Source organism: Paramisgurnus dabryanus, chromosome 22 (genome assembly GCF_030506205.2).
Source record: "Paramisgurnus dabryanus chromosome 22, PD_genome_1.1, whole genome shotgun sequence".
Taxonomy (NCBI): Eukaryota; Metazoa; Chordata; class Actinopteri; order Cypriniformes; family Cobitidae; genus Paramisgurnus; species Paramisgurnus dabryanus.
Genome location: NC_133358.1, coordinates 19,667,325 through 19,689,599, shown reverse-complemented (window position 1 = coordinate 19,689,599; position 22,275 = coordinate 19,667,325). Strand labels below are relative to the sequence as shown.

Genomic DNA, 22,275 nt, shown 5'->3' with positions numbered 1-22,275 from the left:
ACTCACATCAAGGGCATATACCTCAAACACAAATCTGTGGATGGAAAGCGTCTTTTCAAAGGGTGTTTGTTGTTTCCCTGGGGCAGGTGTAACTTTGAGGCTAATGAGGTGCAGAAGGCCCTCAAGAGGCCACAGGGCTGCAATAATCCATCAAACAAAAAGAGCAATGTAGCTGACAGAAAGAAAAAAACTAAAGAGAACGAGAGGTAAATTCTGTGCTTCAGACTCAGCATTCACACCAAACAAGCAAGCACTTCTGATTAATCTAGAAATTTCTTAACTTGCTCCACTACCAATACAATAATCACGTTTCATTGACAGAATAACTGCAAGTTCAGGAAACATCTTTCAATGTTTTTTTTAACAAATTCAAGTTTCAGAACATCATAAGTGTGCTTTTAAGGAGCTTATAGCAAGTTAAGACTTCCTAATATCACATGTATTCATAAGTATTTTACAAGGAGGCGAATGGCCTTTTACATGGAATGTGGCTCGCGAGTCTCTAGCTCATTTTCAGTATGTGGAAGGGGTCTGAACACGGTGCTTGTGCACACAAAATCCTCCCCTTTCCACAGCTCTTCACAGCATCTACACTGTAAAAAAATTCCGTAGAAATTACAATGTTATTGCAGCTGAGTTGCCGGTAATTTACCGTAGATTTAAAGTTATGCTATTTACTGGCAAGAGTTTGTTCAAAGTTAAATACATTTTTAATATTAACAAGTCTTTATCTTTACAGAATAAAACTATACAATAACAGGCTCATGCAAAGCATTCTGGGAACCAGAAATCATCATCAACCTTTTTCTGTTTTTTGCTTCAGATTTTGTTTCCCAGAATGTTTTGCTTGATGCTGTTTTTTAGTTTTACTCTGTAAAGACAAAGACTTGTAAATGTTTAATGTTCATTTAACTTTGAACAAAATGTTGCCAGTAAACAAAATAAATTTAAATCTACGGTAATTTACCGGCAACCCAGCTGCAATTTCTACGGAATTTTTTTACAGTGTAGTGTTTCTATATGACGCATGCTTTGGGAAGGCAGCTATGATAAATCAGTGCCATTTCTTGGATGTGCCTTTACTGCTGCTTTCCATGTGATACCTCAGAGGCAGATGAGCACCAACAGAGGATGAAGTTTTCTCCAGAGACATGCTCCAGGAGCACTGTCACCTCAAATCAACATCTAGTGTCTGATCCAGTGGCTATCTGACATTCAGTATGTTCTGATGTTGTGACTCCCATCTAAAGCAATAATAGCAGAGATAATAAGTCAGCTCCTGTCTGTCTGTCTCTCTTTATTCATTTAATTCTTAGTTTATGTCAAATGAGTTGGCAGCAGTACCACCAACAATTATTATGTACCTGGAAAGTTGGCAAACGGTCTACAGTTATCGTAAAGAAGCATCAGGCTGTGCAGAAAAAAAAAACGTTTGTGGTAACATTTTATTTTACAGTGCCATTGTTACACGTTACATGTACTTACTATAGTAATAACAGTTAATGATGTATAATTACATCATGCAACTAACCTTAAACCAAACATCTAATCCTAACCCCAATCCTACAGCAAGAACATGTTTATTAATATTATAGAGGACTTAATTATCAAATTACTTTGTAAAAAGGACACTTAAAATAAAATTTTCTTAGTATTTAAAATAGTATTTAAAGAAGGAGTGGGGTACCCTGGGTCCTGGAGGGCCACTGTCCTGCAGAGTTTAGTTCCAACCCTAACCAATCACAGCTGAATTTCATTTCCAAGTAATCCTAAAACTTGAATTAGATTTTTCAGGTGTGTTTGATTAGGGTTGGAACTTAACTCTGCAGGATGGCCCTCCTGTTCCCCACCCCGGATTTAAAGGGACACTGCACTTTTGTTGAAAATAGGCTTATTTTCCAGCTCTCCTAAATTAAAACATTTGATTTTTACAGTTTTGGAATCCATTCAGCCGATCCCCAGGTTTGGAGGTATAAGTTTTAGCTTAGCATAATCCATTGAATCTGATTAGACCATTAGCATCGCGCTAAAAATAACCAGAGTTTGATGTTTTTTCTATTTAAAATTAAGACTCTTCTGTAGTTACATCGTGTACTAAGACCGACATTACGCTCTGCCCGAAGTTAACAAGGGGCCTATTTTCGGGTGATGTGTAATATCATTGCGCCTGCTGCAGCCATATTACAACAGCAAATTTCTTGATTATTACGCCAGAATGAGAGTATAGTTCCTAGCCATATATCTGCCTAGAAAATCGCAACTTTTAATTTCCTGTTGGTCAAGTTTACCGAAGAGTCAAGTTTTAAATCCTTAGTCATTTTTGAGAGCGATGCTAATGGTCTAATCAGATTCAATGGATTATGCTAAGCTATGCTAAAAGTAGTACAGCTAAACCCAGTGATCGGCCTGAATGGATTCCAAAATGGTAAAAAGCAAATGTTAAACGCTGGAGCTATGAGCCTATTTTCAAAAAAGTGGAGTGTCCCTTAAATCAAGTTTAAAATAAATTGGAAAAATGGAAAAATATTGTTTTCTGGACAAAACAAGATTCCTCCCATATAAGCAAAATACATTTGCTTTGTAATTAACAAACTAAAATCACCAAATATGTCCGTGAAACACAAATTTACTTAACCACAAGGGAAAAAGAGTCCCATCTGATTACAGTTTATGAAAAATTGTGTTGCAGTGATTTTACAGCATATGTACCATAATTTAACACGATCATAAAAACTGCTCTTCTCTAGCATATGCAGAATGAACTAGGTCATGTGTTACTACACTAGACACATCCAGGCCAACATCTTAATAACACCAGATCCTATTTCTGAAGTTGTCACCTTCAAGGCTCTGCCTGAAGACCTGTGAAAAATATGCCCTTTCTTCTAACCTTTTCAAAGCAAGCTGGTAAATGTGTCTACCTGTTCACATTACAGCTGACAGCCCCTCTGGCCATGTCTCCAGATGCACCGCTAAACTTACTTTCTAGTCAATCAAAGTGCTTTTTCATTCTGAGCTTATCAACAACCCTAATAAAGGGATCGCTCAACCAAAAAACTAATTCTGTCATTAAAGTATAATGTAATTATTATTTACTCATACTAACAATGTTCCAAACTTATGTTCTGTTCATCAGAACAAAGACATTTATACAGGTTCATTTTTGGGGCAAATGATCCCTTTAGGTACAAACATTCTACATTGTAGATCCTTTGACAAATGAGTGAACCACTAAGGATATATAGTAGAGCAAACTATCGTCCCACAATATTAAATTCTACGTCCCACAAAATCCCAAAAAATAAAATTATAAAAGCCATTCTTGCATTGCAGTTTCTAAACGTAATGCAAACTAATAGATAAGGTAGATGATAAAGTATAACTTTATTGCACTGGACGTCAATTTGGATAAAATGCGTCTGGCAAATGCATACATAGATATGCAATCACATAAGAACCCTCTTTAAAAGCAGTCTCATTCAACAAGTAGCTTGCTAAAGAAAACAGGGCACACAGCCACCAACAATTCCCTCTTATAAAGCGAATGAGCACTTAATTTGCTGAAGCAGTGGTTCTCCTCTGGGCTTCTGAGGCTCATGATGCTGACTGCCTTTTACGCATTTTGCTGATCTTGATGGGAGCGTGAGGAACTCCGATTGGTGCTGACAACAACACTCACTACAAATCGCCATCACGAATGCTGATTATGTCCGAGTTTTACCCTAAAGTGAAAACCGATGCAGGAATCGCCTTCATTAAAAATGCTTTGGATGGGAAAATTACGTCAAAGACTTTACGTTTTCTGCTGTCTCAAACTTAATTTGCACTGCGCTAATACAATAAAAAAAAACTTTTAACAGAAACAATAGAATTGTCTTATTTAGTGATAGATTGATGTATGGGACATATTTGAAAGCATCACCCGAAAAATGTAAATTCTACGAATCCATTTGCAGATTCACACAGATTCCGAAAATGAACAAATAATATGTCTGGGATTTGTCCCAGGATTGATTGATTTTGGTTTATTCACAATGTCAATGATTTTCTGGAATCTCTGCGTGTGTTCACACACATCCCAGATCCTGTAAAGATGTGACGTGTAATGGAAGTATAATTGTGAACGTGGTGGAATTTGTGTGTTTGCGTAAACACACAAAGCAATTTACTGGCAATTTTCTTAGATCTGCTACAAATCCATTTGCTAACATCAAAATGGATGTCCATGTTGTGTTGGACCTCAAAATGAATTAAAAACACAGCAGATCACAATTTAACTGTCAGTTTTTTTATAGGGACATTTACCAAACAACCACACATGTAGGCAATATGTTATCACTACACTGTGTTCTTATGGCAAGTAGATAACGTAAAGCAGATTTCTAAGCCAACTTCCTAATAGAAAGATGTTTTTGGGAGCAGAGATTGCTGTCAACTGTGTTTTTCTCCAGCTAGAAATATCATAGATAAGCTCTCAGGGTCCTCCAACATCCTGAGGTGGCACTAAAACTGCTGATGTGCTCCTCATGGACCTGCCCTCATCTTCCACACACTAATTGCCCCCTTAATGCTACTTGTTTTTGTTTTATTGGCCATTAAAGAGTGCACTGGGGACTCATTTCCTGTAGAGTAGGACATATTATGCAAAAAACTTCCAATAAATGTGTTTACTTGGTAACATCTAATAAATAGAACAACATTATTAAGTAAAATAAAACATGTTTATTTGTTAAATGCTATCAGTGAATACAATCTTTGATAGTTCGCAGTAATTTTTCGAACTTACCGTAAATTATATACAGTTATGCTAGTTGCTTAAATAATTGTCAGTGTTGCATTAAAGGGACACTCCACTTTTTAAAAAAATATGCTCATTTTCCAGCTCCCCTAGAGTTAAACATTTGATTTTTACAGTTTTGGAAACCGTTCAGCTGATCTCCGGGTCTGGCCGTACCACTTTTAGCATAGCTTAGCATAATCCATTGAATCTGATTAGACCATTAGAATCGCGCTTTAAAAATAACCAAAGAGTTTCGATATTTTCCCCATTTAAAAACTTGACTCTTCTGTAGTTACATCGTGTACTAAGACAGACGGAAAATTAAAAGTTGCGATTTTCTAGGCTGATATGGCTAGAAACTATAGGCTAGGACTATTTTCAGGCGCTGCGTAATATCACTATGCCTGCTGCAGGCATGTTACAGCAGCAAAGTCTTTAGGGCTGGAACGACGCGTCGACGTAGTCGATTACGTCGATTACGTAATTACGTCGATTTGCCGGAAATGCGTCGATGCGTCGCACTGTTTACATTTTGAAATGAAGGCGGCTTCAGCTCCGACCGGGTGATACAAGTGTTATACCAAACAGACAGAACGCGATCAAAAGTGTGGGAATACTTTAAGCAGAGACCAAATAAAACACATACTGTGTAAAACTGAAATGGCATACCACAGCAGCGCAACACCTGTGTATGATCATCTTAAAAGAAGAAAACCTGGAGCTCTCCGACCTCAAAATGACGAGACGTCAGCGTAAGAATTTGAACTATTACAGTAAGTTTTTATACTTACTCTATAAACAATAGAATCAATACATATTGTGCCTAATACAGCTGCGTTTACATCTTCGTTTAATACGAGCTGCGAGACGCCTGACAGACGTGACATTGCATCGCTTCTGGGCAGTATGTTGAAACAGTAAATAAAGAGCAGGACATGTTTTTATATTAAGAAGTTATGAAATAATAAGTTACTGTCACATTGAGAACTGATAGGCATGTGCCCGCGTGCACTGAAAGCCAGCTGGCAGTGCGGAGTTCCCAATGAACGTCTTTTTTGCGAATATGTGCGCAGATATTACAGAAGCTCGTCTTGTAAGGTATTCCTGACATGCGTTTAAAGTAACAGCGGCGTAAATGCTGTTTATAAAATATTAGAAGATCATACTAACTGAACTTGTTTTTTACCCGGAACTTAAGAAAAGTTAAATGTTAAAGTTAAATGAGAATGCAGTACTACTAATAGTAATAATATTAACAGTAATAATATAACCATTACATCTTATATAAGGGTTCATGAATCACAATGAACTTATTTTTACTTCAGTCTGAACTAATGCTGAGTTAATGCATGTACTAATCATAAACTAATGTTTAAAATATTAATATATGCCTATTTTATTGTTTAAGGTGAATAATGCCTCTTTTAAAGTGGCACTGCCACTTTATTTTTCATGTTGAAAATTTTGGTTTGTGTGTTTGTTTAATTAAGAAAATGCTTAAATAAAATGTTGGCGTTAATGGCAGATGTTACATTTATTATTTGTTGGGGAATTATATGTATAAAAAAATCATTAGACTATTCGATTAATCGAAAAAATAATCGATAGATTAATCGGTTGAAAAAATAGTCGATAGTTGCAGCTCTAAAAGTCTTTGATTATTACGCCAGAATGAGAGTATAGTTCCTAGTCATATCGGCTTAGAAAATCGCAACTTTTAATTTTCCATCGCTCTTATTACACAATGTAACTACATTGGTTATTTTTTTTAGCAAAATGCTAATGGTCTAATCAGATTCAATGGATTATGCTAAGCTATGCTAAAAGTGGTACCGCCAGACCCGGAGATCGGCTAAATGGATTCCAAAACTGTAAAAATCAAATGGAAAAGAGCATATTTTCAAAAAAGTGGAGTGTCACTTTAAAGAGATGAAATTAGTCAATGATGATGTGAATCTTATTGTAGTGTTCGCAAATACAGTTATGTCAAAATGACAACGTCTGTTAAACCCCGATGATACTTTTATTTGTGTGTTCTTGTAGCTCGACTATAGAGCATTAGGTCAATAATGCAAAGGTGTGGATTTGATTACCAGATGACAAACATACTGATAAAAATGTGTGGCTTGAATAAACTGCAAGTCATTTGGATAAAAGAGTCTGCCAAGTGCATACTTTTTTGGGTCCTTTTAAATTAGTCCACACATCTTGCTGGACATATTATATACAGTAGTCTAACAATAAGTCTATAAGACAAACGGACTTTAGCATTATTTACAGTCTTTGTATGGATACAGCTTCATGAGGACTCCTATCTAATTTGTAATATAAATAACATTATTTATTTTGTGAAATATTCCATTTATTTCCCCCTAACATAGTAGGACTATAAATTAAACAAAGCTTTATGACAGTGATGTCTGAAGAAACAGAGCCGGCTAATGAATCTTCACGCACGTCTGTCACACTGCTCCGGTTTCAAACTCACACTGGGAAAAGCCTTTCCAACCCTGACAAAACCAATGTCTTTATGAAGACTTTCAGATCTGTCTTTAATTTGTGAGTTGTGTCTCAATTAAATAAATTTAAATAGCCTGTGGTAAAATTGCACACATGAGAGCGCTACATTCTTATAGGTAGCTGAAATTAAATGAATAATCAGCGGGAAGTGGAAAGCTGAATGCCAAGCACTGGAATTCTATGAACCTCAGCCTTAGCAGACCTTTAATGAAATCTAACTTTGGGCACAGACTACAGTTTCACTACTTATTGCATTGACAAAGCTGATTGTTACATCACATTTGGCTCCGCTGGTGCCAAACTTGCTCCTCTCAAACACTGGCAAGCACTACATCCATGTGACCCGCCGATCAAAGACGCTCCGCTCATTAAAGAGCTTTAGTGCAGGAATGTTATTACGAGGAACCGCCCAATGAAAAAGTTGCTAATCCTATTGTACCTCTGTTCTCGCCAGCACACCGTGAGGTCAGATGTTCACTCTGGTCTCCTAATCCTATTCACTTTCTTTCTCATCTCCTTGCTGCTCTCTGCTACAGTTATTATTTCTATATCACCTGTCCATAGACAAAAAACAGAAATAATGGATTAGCTAAAAGAAAACTGATGTCATAGTCAAAGAACAGCTGAAACTAAATCCAAGAGATTCCAGAAAATCATTGGCAAATTATTTTTTTGGCATTGCCAAAATCAATCAATCCTGAGACAAATCCTAGACATATTATCCGTGTATTTTCCGGAATGTGTGAAAAAAGCTTGAACACAAGTTTCACATACTTTCCTTACTTTCACTAATATCACTTTATCATGTTACATATTATGTTACATTTTAAAACGTCACTTGCAAAACTAACATTCTCATGCTTTTTGCAATTTCGTTTGCACAGAAATCACACACATTACCTTTAAACTGCAATATTGTTACCTAATTATGGTTAGATACAAATGAAAACCTGTAATATTTCACACTGCAGTTACTGTACACACATATACAAATTAAACAATTTACATCAACTGCCAGCATGACACGCTTTTCATTACCTTAATAATAATCTCATAAAACCTGACAATATCAATTTACAAATACTGTACATTGAAATTAATAGTGTGCTGAGTAAACTAAATCTCAGAAAGACTCAGCCCTGGAGAAACATTATGAGAAAATCAGTCACCGTGTGTCATAAATGATGTCATCTCTTGTAATACTCTAATAAAATGACAAAACATTTTCTTGATGAGTTATTAGACTGCATCAGGAATCAAAGTGCATATCTGTGTTTTCATCCTCACGCTGGATTACAAAATGATTGCGTGAGCTTTAGAAATGCTTTTGCCATGACCCAGTATTCTGGATGAGTGACAGATGATCCCTCTGCACATTCTTTTTGAAAGGGCCATCTGGGCCGAGCACACTGTATTTATCTACAGAGTGGCCACAGACAATGAAGACCCAATAGGGGAAGAGAGCAGCGAGATGGGCACCCATTTCTTTTGTGCGTGTGCATGGACAGCTTTTCAGATTGTCCCCGGTGCCTGTGCGGCATCACCCGAGAAACTGACCACAAAGCATACAAATTTTCTGCTGATTGTCTGCAGGACATGCTGAATAACACTGCAAAAAATTATGTGATCAGCAATTCACATCTATTCGTTTTTAATGTTACTTTAACTTATCAAAATAAAGCTGAAATCTGTAAAATTATTGTGAAAGACAAACAAAAATCCACAATTGACCAAGTACATAATCAATCAATGTTGAAAACTGTCTCTTTAGTTTACCACAATTCATAACAGTAAGCTTACAGCAATGATTAAAAGTTGAGCTGTCAGGTCGGATATCGCAGGAAGTCCATACTCTTTAATACACGTAAAGTAGTGGTTATGGGGATAGAAAAGCAACAGTTATGCATTGCAGCTTTAAATAAAAAAAAAATAAAAAGTTTTATACGTTACAGCAACTTGTCACTAGTCAAAATTTGAAAAAGTAAATAAAAAACTAGGGGTGGCACGGTCCATGAATAAAATCCTAACCGTTCGGTTCGCTTGTCTCGGTTCGGAGCGCGTGTGTGCCGCACGGTTCAACGGTTCATGGCATGCGCAATGTAGTCTCATGCACTGTATGTGACCTCATATAGCGTGTTTCCCTTTCGAGCGAAAGAAGAGGTGACTGGTTTGGAGTATAAGTACTGCAGGTTATGTTACGTGTAGAAATGGCAAGTGGGAGAGAAAAGGAAGTCTGCCCGCAGTTGGAGGATGCGCCAGCGTCGTATAAGTTTGGTGTGTGGAAACATTTTTATTTCATGTTACCTATGATGACAGCGGAAATTAAACAATAGATAGAACTGCAGTCTATGGGTTGAATCATGTGCTCGAACAGCCACAGGAGATCGCCTTCTCTCCGACCATTTATCTAATCTGAGGTACTGAAAGTTTTACGTCTTTTCGTATTCAGCGCTATTTTTAGCCTTTCATTGATAAAATTAAAGCGGCTGATTTCCGCGTAGTTTCATTTTGCTAGCGTGTGAAATTTCCCCTCAAAGTAATCAGGACAGAAGTGGTCAAAAGTGGACAAAAGAGACTTAAAGAGATTTAAATATTACAGGTGCAAAGGTTATGTTTCTCTCTCGTCCACATAAACTCTCTGCAGTATTAAAGCAGCCTCTCAGTGATAAACGTAAGAGCTACACTGAAGTTGGCATTTTAATAAATGCAAGTTATCTTTGTGTGCTAAAAATGCACATAAAGTTCATGTTGATGGCAATACACATTCTCTTTTTTTGCCAAATAAATGAAAAGCATGTTGAAATCATCAATGTCTTCCCTCTTGCTCTATCAAAATCTCATCTGGCTTTCCTCAGAGATGGTCCCAATAATGTGCTTAAAGTCAAATTCAGTTTGTGCATGATTACATGATATAATTTTTTTTAATACTGTATCCTAAATTATGGATAATTAATACATTAATAAGATAATACATTTCTGGAGTGTTAAAAATTGATAGAAAAAATAACAACAAGAACCGTACTGAACCGTGAACCGTGACCATAGAACCGTGATACGAACCGAACCGAGGGTTTTGTGAACCGTGCCACCCCTATTAAAAACCTAAAAATTTAAAGTTGCATTGTGTAACTTTTAGTAGGATCTCCAGACAAAAATGCAATATAATATACATAACTATATTATCAGTGGTGTATAAAGACCTTATATAATGAACTGTATTGTTTTTATTACCTTAGAATGAGACGTTTTTATAGATACACCAAGCCTCTCCTTACATAAAAGTTGCAGTCAAGTTTCTACAGTAGACGTAAATGGACGAACTTTTGAGGGAGTTTCGTCCCTACGTTGTCTCAAAAGGCGCACTTCATGTGGACTTTTGGTCTGGTGGCCTTAAATTGCGCGTGCTCGCTTAGTGTACGAGTCCGTAGGGTGTCCCGTCTGTCATTTTTACGCTTCGAAGTGTGCTCATCAGTGCCCCCTTTGAACCCTTGATGCGGGCTTCCCCTGCAGCAGGCTTCGCGCACTCTACCAACCCAGAAGCCCTTGCGAAAGAGAAATCAGACCAATCAGATGACGAAAGGGAGGAGTTCCTAGGGTCTCCACTGCAGGGCCAATCCTGTGGCATCTACCGTAGCTTCTCTTTGTGTTTCGAAATTGAGGTTGGTTGCAAATCTCACGACTAGATGACCCTAAAAACCAATATTACACCTTTAAGGTAGCAACAATTTTTAAAGTGCTTGAGCATACACACAAAAAACTATATATGCGCCAGACTTGATGCCGTTTTTTGTGTGTATGCTATTGCAAGAAGTCAAATGACTTGCAAGACCTCAGACTTCAATAAAGAGCATCAATAAAGCTACAGTAAATGTGTCAATATGTCAATATAAAAATATATATTGACAGAAATGAGCAAGTATAAAAACTTTGTGGTAAAGACAAGAACAAAAAGATTTAAAAAGTTTTACTAAACATTTGGTGCTTACCATCCGATGCCCATAATTTCCCAAGAACTATGCACCAAATGTTTGGCAACTGAAGGTTTTTGGCTGAAAACAGGAATCAAAAACAATAATTTTCGTTGTTCAGCTGAATAAATGAAAAGACCGAAATTTAATAGCAACCAATGTAGAGTGAGAGGCGTGCACACTATATAAATGCAGCAAACATGCTGGCAGTGTGGAAGCATTTTAAAGAGTTCGAGAAAGATGCTTTTTTACTTCTTTTTTTTACATTGCAAACCAGCCCTCCAAATTTACCCTAAACTTCAAATTTAGGTTGTGAGGAGCATTACAGAGTAGTATTACCGTGGGTTCACACCAGCCGCGTTTGAGGGGTCAAATTCGCGTCTACCGTGTTGCCGCTTGAACATTTTGCGTTTACTCGTTTCATTCGCGCGTGAAATTCTAGTCATCGAGACACTCACGCGGAAATTCGAGTCATGGGAGGGGCTTCTGCGACTCCGCTCACATCCTATAATCACGTCACTACTAGAGCAAGCTCCTGATTGGTTAACGTGGCGTGTTTTTCCGCCAAAGTTCAAAAATTTCAACTTAGGCGTTTGCCGCGGCAACGCTCAATTCGCGCCATTCACGCAAACTAGACGTGCAAATAAGGCGGAATCACGTCTACCGGGCCGTGCTAAATGCCTCATTCGCGCCACAAGACCTCCAGACACGCGTCTTCACATTGACTTAACATTGAAATCACTCGCGTTTGACGCCTCTACCGTGGCTGGTGTGAACGCACTACTCAAGGTTTACTCAAGCAAATTATTGAGTGTTTCCTGGTGTTCGTGCATGTCTGAGCTCTTAAAACCTTGATATTGATCACAAATAGCAGGAAAAAAAATTCATATAAAATATCTTCCCCTGCTCTTGAGCAAGACAAAGACTAAGCCCTATTATAAATCAATACTCTAGACCCCTCACGAAAGCACATCCTGACCTCCTCAGCAGCTAATATATTATCTGCTATATGCATTACTGAAGGTCTTCAAATGAGTGTGATAAATAAACCAACACAATCTGTTCTAATTTCTAAAAAACCTGACTATCCCAATTGCAAAAAAACTTTTGACTTTTCATGCAACATTTTTGACACCGAGTTTTCTAAATACCAAATAATTGGCTTTTATAGCTAGAATTCCCAAACAGGTATATTTAACAGATGCATAATTTATTTTGCAAAGTACCTGAAAAGGTTTTTTCCATAGCCCCCGGGCTGGGATTGAAACCTAGTAAACATTTTTCAGCTCAGCAAGAGTTATATCCTGAGGGAAGGTCATATGATAACACAAAGTCATGTCTAAAACCTTGGCAAATGCACGAGGAGGGTGAAATTGATCACCTTTCAATGTATTTGTAGCAAAACAGCTGCTGAAGATGTGCTTTAAGACAGTTTCACAAATCCTTCAGTGTCAACAAGATGTCTTTGGAGAGGAGATCAAAGACAGTAGGTGTCTTTCAAATAAAAATTAAATAAAGGTGTCCAAAAACCACACAAAGCTAAGAGTGAATTTTCAGAAACAAAATGTTAGAAACAGCAAACCAAACGAAACAAAACTTAAATAAAATAAAAAGCACCCTTTGATCTGTGTGTTACATTATAAGTCTTCTACAGACATAAAGTCTGATTTGTATGAGCAAAACATAAAATTAAAGTCGATCAACAAAAACACAACAAAAACCTTTATGATAAATGACAAGATCATATTTAATTCCTCACCCTATTCTTTTGTAGTGTCAACAACAACTACTTAAAATTGTAAAGACTGAGGGCATCTCTAAAAGGTTTAACACAATAAATACAGTGATACAAAATAATCTGGCTCATCGTTTGGCTTATCATTCAGACAATCCTGGGATCTGTAATTGGGGTTAATTTGCTGAATAATATCATTTAATCTGACTTGTGCAAAGTGACACACATTGTTCACAACCCCTTACGGACAGCCACTAATTATGATTAATGTCATAAGGGTTCTGATCCCATTCAAACTCAATGTGACATCTGTCAGAGCCAATCTGTCTGCTCACACGCACGTAGGTGTAATGGCCCCATTACATTTAGGAAGGCTCAAGTCATATAAAACGACAATAAAATAAAATCATTCCACGTCATTTAAGATACACACAAAAAAGATACAATTATAAACTATTCAAATAACCTAACTATTTTAACTAGGTTATGTTGGTTTAACAAAAAACACTATCAAATGCAAGCCACTTGAATAGGATATTATAATAGGGCGTACACATTAAATGCAAATTCAACATTTTGCGCAAGCAGATTACATACAAAATCAATGCAAAAGCGCGACAAGACGTGAAATCGCCGGGGGCGATGCGACTGATGCAAATATGGCTTTACGACTATTTGCCTGAACTGTGTCTTTGCGCAAGTTAAAAATATTTAATTCAAGTGAAAAATTTACATGACACGAAGTTAAACCCTGTGAGTAATCTAGACCGAGGAATGGGATGCTTCGCGTTTGGTGTGTACACAGTATGAGATTTTATACAATAGGCCATGCACACCAGAACCGAATTTGAGCGCAATTGCAGTTGAAAACGCGGCATTTTTTCTCAAAAGCAATCTGAATAATAAAAAATAAAAAAATAAAAAAAAAATATATATATATATATATATATATATATATATATATATATATATATATATATATATATATATATATATATATATATATATATATATATATATATATATATATATATATTTTTTTTTTTTTTTTTTTTTTTTTTTTTTTTTGAAAATGTGCATGACATAAAGTTCAATTCACACAAACAGAATCCTCACATAAAGTATTGCTGCTGCAAATCAATTAGTGTTTTGTTTTGAAACAGAAGACAGACGTCTAATAATAGACAGCGTTCATGTCAGGTGACGTAGAGCATAAATCTCTTCTGACGGTCATCATCTGCTGAAAGTGTGAGTCAAGGACAAGCTGTGTTTACATTCTGAGCAGTACAGTTGAGCAGTGACGGAGGATAGTGAATAGCTTACCAACTACTTGCTTATGGTCTGGTGAGTTTCCCTAATGTGTAACCAAAGTGGTCTAGCTAGAAATGGGCGTTACAAGGTAGACCACACCATTAATGCCGTGACATGGGTGCAAATGTTTCTGCTGGAATACACAAAAACAAACTGGCAGTTCTGGGAACGTGATCGTACATAATAGTTGGATCGTGGTGGGAAAATATTAAAACCAGGTGTAGGGGAGGGCTGTGTGTGTGTACGTCATACGGATAACTTGAGCACCAATGTAACTCAAAGTGGCAATGCTATAAACTTCACAGCAGCATGTTTTCAGTAGTGTGACAGTAGCTTAGCTGTTTTTAACCCATATAAAAATTATGTTTTTCTAGTATTACTGGTGGTGTGTAATACAAATTTTAATCTGTTTAAAGCTGTAACCAGCCGAGATCCTCTACTTCTATGCTAGCTAAATACTGATCTGACTGAAAAATAAAAACAAGCATTAGATTTAGTCAAAATCTCTGTACTTTACACACGCACACACACACACATATGTAGCAGCTGTTATCCACTTCTAAATTTAAGAAAGGCAGTAAGAAAGAGCTGATGTTTTCGCACCAGGCGGCCTGATACTGTGAAGACCAATATAACACAAACTCCATCAATTTCGCAGTATTCCTCAATTACACCCGCAAATAAAACTACTTCCCCACCAGGGACTCATGAGAGCTTTATGATCAACTATCTCTGATACAGAAAGCACTACAGGCTATAAAGAAATGATGCAGAAGTTTAGTTATTACAGTGTCAGAATTTAAAGTCAAAAGGCATTATTACTTCATTTTGCATTTGGCAACAGACTAAAATACAAACACATAAGCAGACACTTTTTGACATCACTATTACCCCTCAGCTGATTTCAATCTATAAGTCATGATGACAATGCTACGAAAATCATTGGCCTATAAATCAATCAGAGGAACAAGCCCCTCTTCATTAATTAATTGCTACTTAAGTAATTGCATGGTACTGATGATGGGGGGGTCCTGTCTGTCATTCAAGTGTATAATGTATACCACATCTGCACAATACACCAAAATTATTGAAACATTGCTAATGTGCATATGGCAATAATCATATCAAAATTGTTGAATCATCTTAATTCTTCTAAGTGTGGTGTGCACAGTCAAAGTTTTGTCATACATTTAGTCTGGCATACAAATGTACGAGTGCATGCGTGTGCTCTCCTGAAGTGTGTGGAAGATGATCAACAATCAAAAATGTGAAACATGTGTTTTTATATGATTTTCAGTATTCATAATTTTTACAAACTTAAAGCATTTTCGTTTTGCATGTCACTTAACCGCATCCTTTATCAATTTATAGGGATGATCACATCTGATTACAGTAGGACTGGACACATTCACCGGCATGCGTGTCTGTGTGTACAGAAAACTGCTCACTTTAGCGGCTTTTTGTGGTTCAACTGTTTAAAATCACTTGAGCGTGCTATTGAAACACGTGCAATTATAAACTTTCCCTATTTAAGTTTGCGTAATTATCTGCAAGACGCATTTGAGCCGAACCGTGGGTCGTGATCCAACTGCAATCCGGTACACCCCTAGTGTGTGCAGGTAGGGTTGCAAAAGGACGGAAATTTCTGGTAAATTTCTGGAAACTTCATCTAGGGAATTTTGGAAATATAATGGGAAACTTAACAGGAATTTATAGGAATTATTTGGAAATATGAATGATTTCTGATCAAATAAATGCAGGCTTGATGCACATAAGAGACTTCAAAAACATTAAAGAGGACCTATTTCATTAATAAAAACCAACATTATTTTTTGTATTTGGTACAATACAATGTGTTCGCGTGGTTTATGGTTAAAACAGTACATTTTTGTAGCTCCAGATTTCAATCTCTTTTTGAAACGTACAGATTTGAAAACTGATTGGCCAGCTAATCTGTACGTTGTAATTGGCTTGAATACCTCTGATGTCAACAGGAAACGTGACGCTCATTACCATGTTTGAAAGATTCGTTTGCTAACAGGAGTTAACTTACAGGCTGTGAGTCCAAGCAGGAGAAATTATGATAATGTCGGTCTTGTCTACATCACCAATCCCAGGAAGTAACTTGTTGCCTACAATCTGTGTGTTTGTTGTAGTCCAAGAAAAGAGATTAACGTTGGAGCCGATAACTCGCGTCATTGTTTACTTTGGGGTATGTACCTTTTGCATTTCGTTAACATGTACTAATACACACCTACACACCAAAGTAAATGTAATATCGTAAATCGGACCATTGGTGCTCTTTAAAAATAGTTATGTGTGACCTAAATGTTTTCTCAGTCAGTGTATTTGTCTTTACTATGGTATAATATTGTTGCGCACTACACAGCACAGTTTTAAACTAATGTATGTAATTTACATGAATACATGCAAAGATAGACATTTTGACATTATTTTGTGTGCAGGATTAAAAAAAATATCTGTGCATGGTATGGAAGAATGCAAGTACATGCAGGGGGTTTGGCCTCAATCGCCCTTCTGTAAGCTGTGTGCTGTATGCATGTGACTGAAAAATGTGCAGGGTAAAAATTCAACTGAAATGGCATTAAATTATGCTACAATTTTTTTACTACATTTAAGTTCCCTGTTATAGGCAACTCTGCATTTTTTGTCAAATTCCTGAATTCCCATTAATTCCTGTTAATATTCCCATTAATTCCAATGGAAAGTTTCCAGCCTTAAAAATTCCTGGAATTTTGCAACCCTATGTGCAGCTCAAATAAATATTGAGGAAGTAAATATTACACTTGACCTCACATCATCACAAGAAATTTCAAACCATTTGCTCTTCACAAAGTGCTTTTTATAAATTGGAATGACAGCATAAGATACCAGAAATTTTATCTATTTCTGGACTAATTTAGAGGATTTAGATTCTTTATGTTAGCACATAAAGGAACAATTAAAGAAAGTGGAATTCAATTCACTTATAATTCACTTAATCAACCCATTTCATCTTATAAAAAGACAGAAAAAGACGCTCTCAAGCAATGCACTCAAGCAAGTCAGCTTTATCTCACTCACTGCACTGAATTTAGGTGATGTAAGCAGTGATCAATAAATTGACTTTAAGGCTTTTGCTTATATACCGTAATGGCTGCCTCTTTACTCCAACAAGTGTTTTTGTGTAGATGTTCACTGGTGCAGTCTCACCCATCATAACAGACTCACCCTATTTCTGTATCAGCCCCAGGCTGGTCTTAAATAAACTGGGAGTGTGTACAGCTGGGGGTAACAACCAGTCGGGTGGTGCCATAGACCGAGGGTCCATCATTGCCTCACTTACTCACCAAGCAGTAGACACAAAAGGACTTCCAACAAATAAATTGTGTCAAAGTCAGTGGCCTGTTTAAATCAATCATAAAGCAAAGCAGCTTTGCTTTGTAAAAGCCACTATCCCAGCATGCTTTACACTTTCATGGTTGCCATGGATATGAATTAACACTTTGGTAATAGAGTGATGCTGAACATAATCAAAACCAGATTATCTAATAACAGCTGTCACCATAAGTGGTTTAAGCAATGAACAGTTTCTGCTTCACAAATCACTCATAAACACAAAAGTGACCTATAATGGTGTCAATTCACATGACAGAAAAAATTTAATCGGAATAAGATTGAAGACTAAAGAAAACAGAGCAGATCATGACATCATGGGTCATGTGATTATGTATTATTTGCCTTATATATATAAATATATATCCTAGCATAATTTATACATGTATCAAATCTTGTAGCACAATAGAAGCACACATAACACACAAATACAAAGAATTTTCTTACCAAGGTAAAGCGATGCATTCTCCTTTTTCACATTATCATCTAGGTACGTTGGCCCGAGTGTGTAGATAGGTGTTGAACCCATGCCCACCAGAATCTGGGCGCAGACAAACAGTGCGACGTATACAGAGTGATCGTTGCCCTCCTGGTCCCTTGGACAGGACGCCACATCCCTTCTGCTCCCATTGCCATTCATGCACAGGCCCTCATTCCCTGTTGAGGAGTTGACCTCCTGGATTTGATAGGGTGGGGAGATGAAGTGCGGAAGGGAGAACAGAGCTGCTCCTACGGCGATGAACACTCCACCGACCGCCAACCAGCGGGGTCTCTGTCCCCTACCTCCGAAATAACTGATGAAGACCACCACCAGCAAACTTCCGATGTCAAAACAGCTAACAAGGAGTCCAGACTCGGAGCTTCTAAGACTGTATCTCTTCTCTATTGTGGTAATGACACTACTAAGATACCCCGAGACCATCAACGACTGGATAAATGTCAAATAACACATACAGAATAGGAAACACCTAGAGTCTGACAAAATCACTCTAATGTATTTCCTAGCAGGAAAACGAATACATCTAGCCAACGAAAAGCCAATTTTTTTGCTGCCCTTCTCGGTTCTCATAGAGCTACTAAGCCCCATCATGCTGGACATGGAGGGCGAGAAATCAGTCTTGGTAGGTGAATCCAATTCACTAAAGTCTCTTTTCTGCTGCAAATCACTAAATACAGAACAGTGGTCAGTGTGTAATGAAGTCTGAGCCGTGCTGACCAACCGGGGCTCCAGCGTTTCATTTATTGTCGGACGTGTCCCGTTAAGGGTTGGCAAACTTCTTGTTTTGTAGTAACCCCCTGAATCTCTATAGTGACCCTGAAATTCACAGACTTCAGGGGATTCTGATATATCGCTCCTGGTTTCATCATTATAAGATGAAGTCATTTTGGCCCTATGTGTTGCTTATGGAAAATGCAAGAACAACTAGGTATTAATTTACAAATTTACAGCAATGCTAGAGATGGCGATGAGACCTCCAAACATGATCTAGCAATAAATAAACACCTATCTTACTGTACATTAGACTTCATAATCATTTTAAATGTTTACATTGTGATCACATCAATCAGATAAAAGTGTTATAGCTGCCTATTCTTTATGTTACACCTCGCTTGTAAGTGCTGGGGAAAAAGTGCTGTATTTTTTATGATACAAGCATGTGAGTCATATTAGACAGGATGAACTGAACTCTGGTCATAGTGCTGAAATGACTCTTTGTTGCTGAATGTTTCAGATCCTGAATCCTGAAATCTGACAAACAAAACAATGACAACATAAAAACATATATTACTAAAGGAGCTTTGTTTAACAACTCTTCATAAACCAATATTAGCAGCGTTACAAACACTGTGATTTGTCCTGAAGTCACTGTATGTATGTACATCGGTGGTGATCCAGTTAGACAAAGAATACCGACAGACTTCTGATAAATCACTTATAAAAACAGTGTAAAAAGGTGGCAATAGTTTGTTTATCTAATACAAATGATTTCTGACATATCTTTAACGAAGTCACGACTTTATTCATGAGGGTAATTCGGAAAATCCAGTACAATATAATGTAAGTCCAAACATTGATCTGTTCATTTAAAATAACTCATACAGCTCGATTCTTACTGCTACTTTAAATATCGACACATGTAAATTATTTAACATTTAAAATGATTTTAGGTGATAGTGAATAAAATGATGAATAGTGTACTTACACGGGCAGACAGAGAGAGAGGTAGTGAGTTGTTTTCCTCAGCACGGACTGCGAGTGAATGAGATTGCGGATTTGATGTAGTGGTTGACGGAGCCCGCCCCCGCTGCATTCTGGGATATGCAGTTCTCAACAAAATACCCCTTAAAAAAATAAAAAATACAAGATCTCAAAAGGAAATTCAACACAGAAAGATTTACTTGTGGTCCCACCCAAATAAAATACTATCGTATACTCAAGTGTTTACGGTACTACGGTGTACTGTATTAACTATAGTAAATTGTAAACTCAAGTAAATGCTGTTGCTGTCATCATTAGACTCACTCAGTCATCATGAATATAATCCAAAATAATAAAAATTCTGAGGTTTTATTATAAATGGCCAAACATTTACACACATACAAGTACGATGACAAGTCTCTTAAAATATGTTTTTCTCATTTTATACAATTTTTTTTATTGGATGTATGCGATTTTGGTATGTTCCAGACCATGCTCAGCTAACGTTAGTGAGTGTAAAACGTGAATAAATTACATACAATTTAAAAACTTTTAGCTTTTTCTTATTTTCCTCAACAAGTTATTTGGTAAAAAAAAGTAATTTTTATAATTAATATTCATTTATAATTTTCATAATAATATTAAGCATTTTGTACATTTTGCCCTTGAAATTGCTGTCCATTTTGGGGTAAACGCCCCTCTAAGAAATTGATGTAGTCAATGACATTCCGTCCCCCATTTGGTCTCTCTTCACTGGAGGTTAAAACATAATGCACAGAAGTATTTACACATTTTTTTATTGTTGTCAAGCCTAAAATGTCCACCCTGTCATTGTGAAATATTAAGTAACATAAAACTTAGCAGAAAAACTAAATATGTATTTTAAACAGGCCACAGTCAGTTTCAACAGTAAACCACTTAGCAGCTACATCATGTGTATATTAAATGCTATTTAGCTAAAAATGTTCACCCTGTCTTGAAAATTTACATTGACAGTGTGGACGTATTTTATAGGTTTGTTTGTATAGTGTCTGCTTGCAGTTAATTTATAAAAAGTGCTGGAGCTTGACCAATATGCATTTCTAACAGCTTAAGGTCTCCTTAATACAAAACATATGAAGTTAAATGGAAAATCTCAGATTTTGGGGGGATATTTTGCAGTCTCAAAGGCGCTTTATAGTGATATTGCCCCATTTAGGTCTAAGATAACCATCTAAATTTACTATAGCGAGTATAACAAATTTACTTAAGTGAATACTAAAGTATAACTACTTCTGAATTTGTTGATATGGGCAGACATTTTGTGTGTATGTATAAATAGAAAGAATGGTTGTCTAAATCCAACATTGGCTCGAGGTTTAAATCAGACGTTGATCCGTTGTCAAAGTGGATACAGCAAACTGACAATATGTTTATCAAGTATAAGTCTGTGGACATTTATCATGAAATATTAACTTACAACCTAAAGGGTTTCTGCAGGTCTTAAATAGTCTTGCAGCCTACACATGCGACCTCCGAAGGATTCAGTCTTATGTTTGAGAAACGGCCTGTGTAGACAAAAGAAAGGAGTATAGTGGCACCATCTGGAGGACAGACCGGTGCACTGCAGCCAAAATTATCCCACCGAAACAGCAATTATAAAAACACATTTAATCATAATATTGTGTTTTTGTATTATAACCACATTTACATTTATGAAGATCAAGCATTTTATGTCCTTAATTTTTTTTTATCTAGACCTTATAGTATTAATCTAGACATTCTTTTTCAACAGATAAATAACTCATTTTAGATTTACAATGTAGAATGTCAGATACACACATTGGAAATATCATTAAGGCATCCTCAGAAAATGACTCCAAGGTCAGTGTGCCCTCTAGTGACCTTTTAAAGAAACCAAAGATACTGAAATAGACTGAAGAAACTTAGTGTCCTGTCATGTTACTGAAGATGGTCTTTCACAGAGTTAATGATCATTTCCAATATCGCAAGTTTATTCTACACTCCAAGAAATGCTGGGTTTACCTATGGGATTAAGATTACAACTTCTAACCACAGCTTTCCCTCACAACAAACGACTCTCATATCCCACTGTCAGTTAAAGGGGCTCAAAATCACAATGTTTATAGTAAGAGTTTATATTAAATCATATTTTAGCAAGGACTAGTTTACTTGCATTACAACAAATCTGGTTCTATCTTTCTGTATTGCAGATATATTTAGAGAAAACTTTTGACCCCGTTATAGCACTAGTTTATGGTATCATCAGATATTTTTAAAAAGCTTTACAACTTTGCAGATGACTAAAACAATGTAAACGCATTTAATACAAAAGTGCAAATTTACTTTGTGTTTTGAAATTCCA

At 36.6% G+C, this 22,275-nt stretch overlaps 1 protein-coding gene across 1 annotated transcript in view; it reads right to left on the bottom strand.

Moving 5' to 3' along the window:
- The window catches only part of slco5a1 (solute carrier organic anion transporter family member 5A1), a 41,489-nt gene extending 21,536 nt beyond the window's left edge, over positions 1 to 19,953 (bottom strand). Inside the window, exons 1-2 of the mRNA XM_065258104.2 lie at positions 19,915 to 19,953; positions 18,158 to 19,460 (exon numbers count right to left, since the gene is read on the bottom strand). Of these exons, the coding sequence (XP_065114176.1) occupies positions 18,158 to 19,094 (937 nt within the window). The 5' untranslated portion in view covers positions 19,095 to 19,460; positions 19,915 to 19,953. The remainder of the gene's footprint in view (positions 1 to 18,157; positions 19,461 to 19,914) is intronic.
- Positions 19,954 to 22,275: the final 2,322 nt, after the last annotated feature.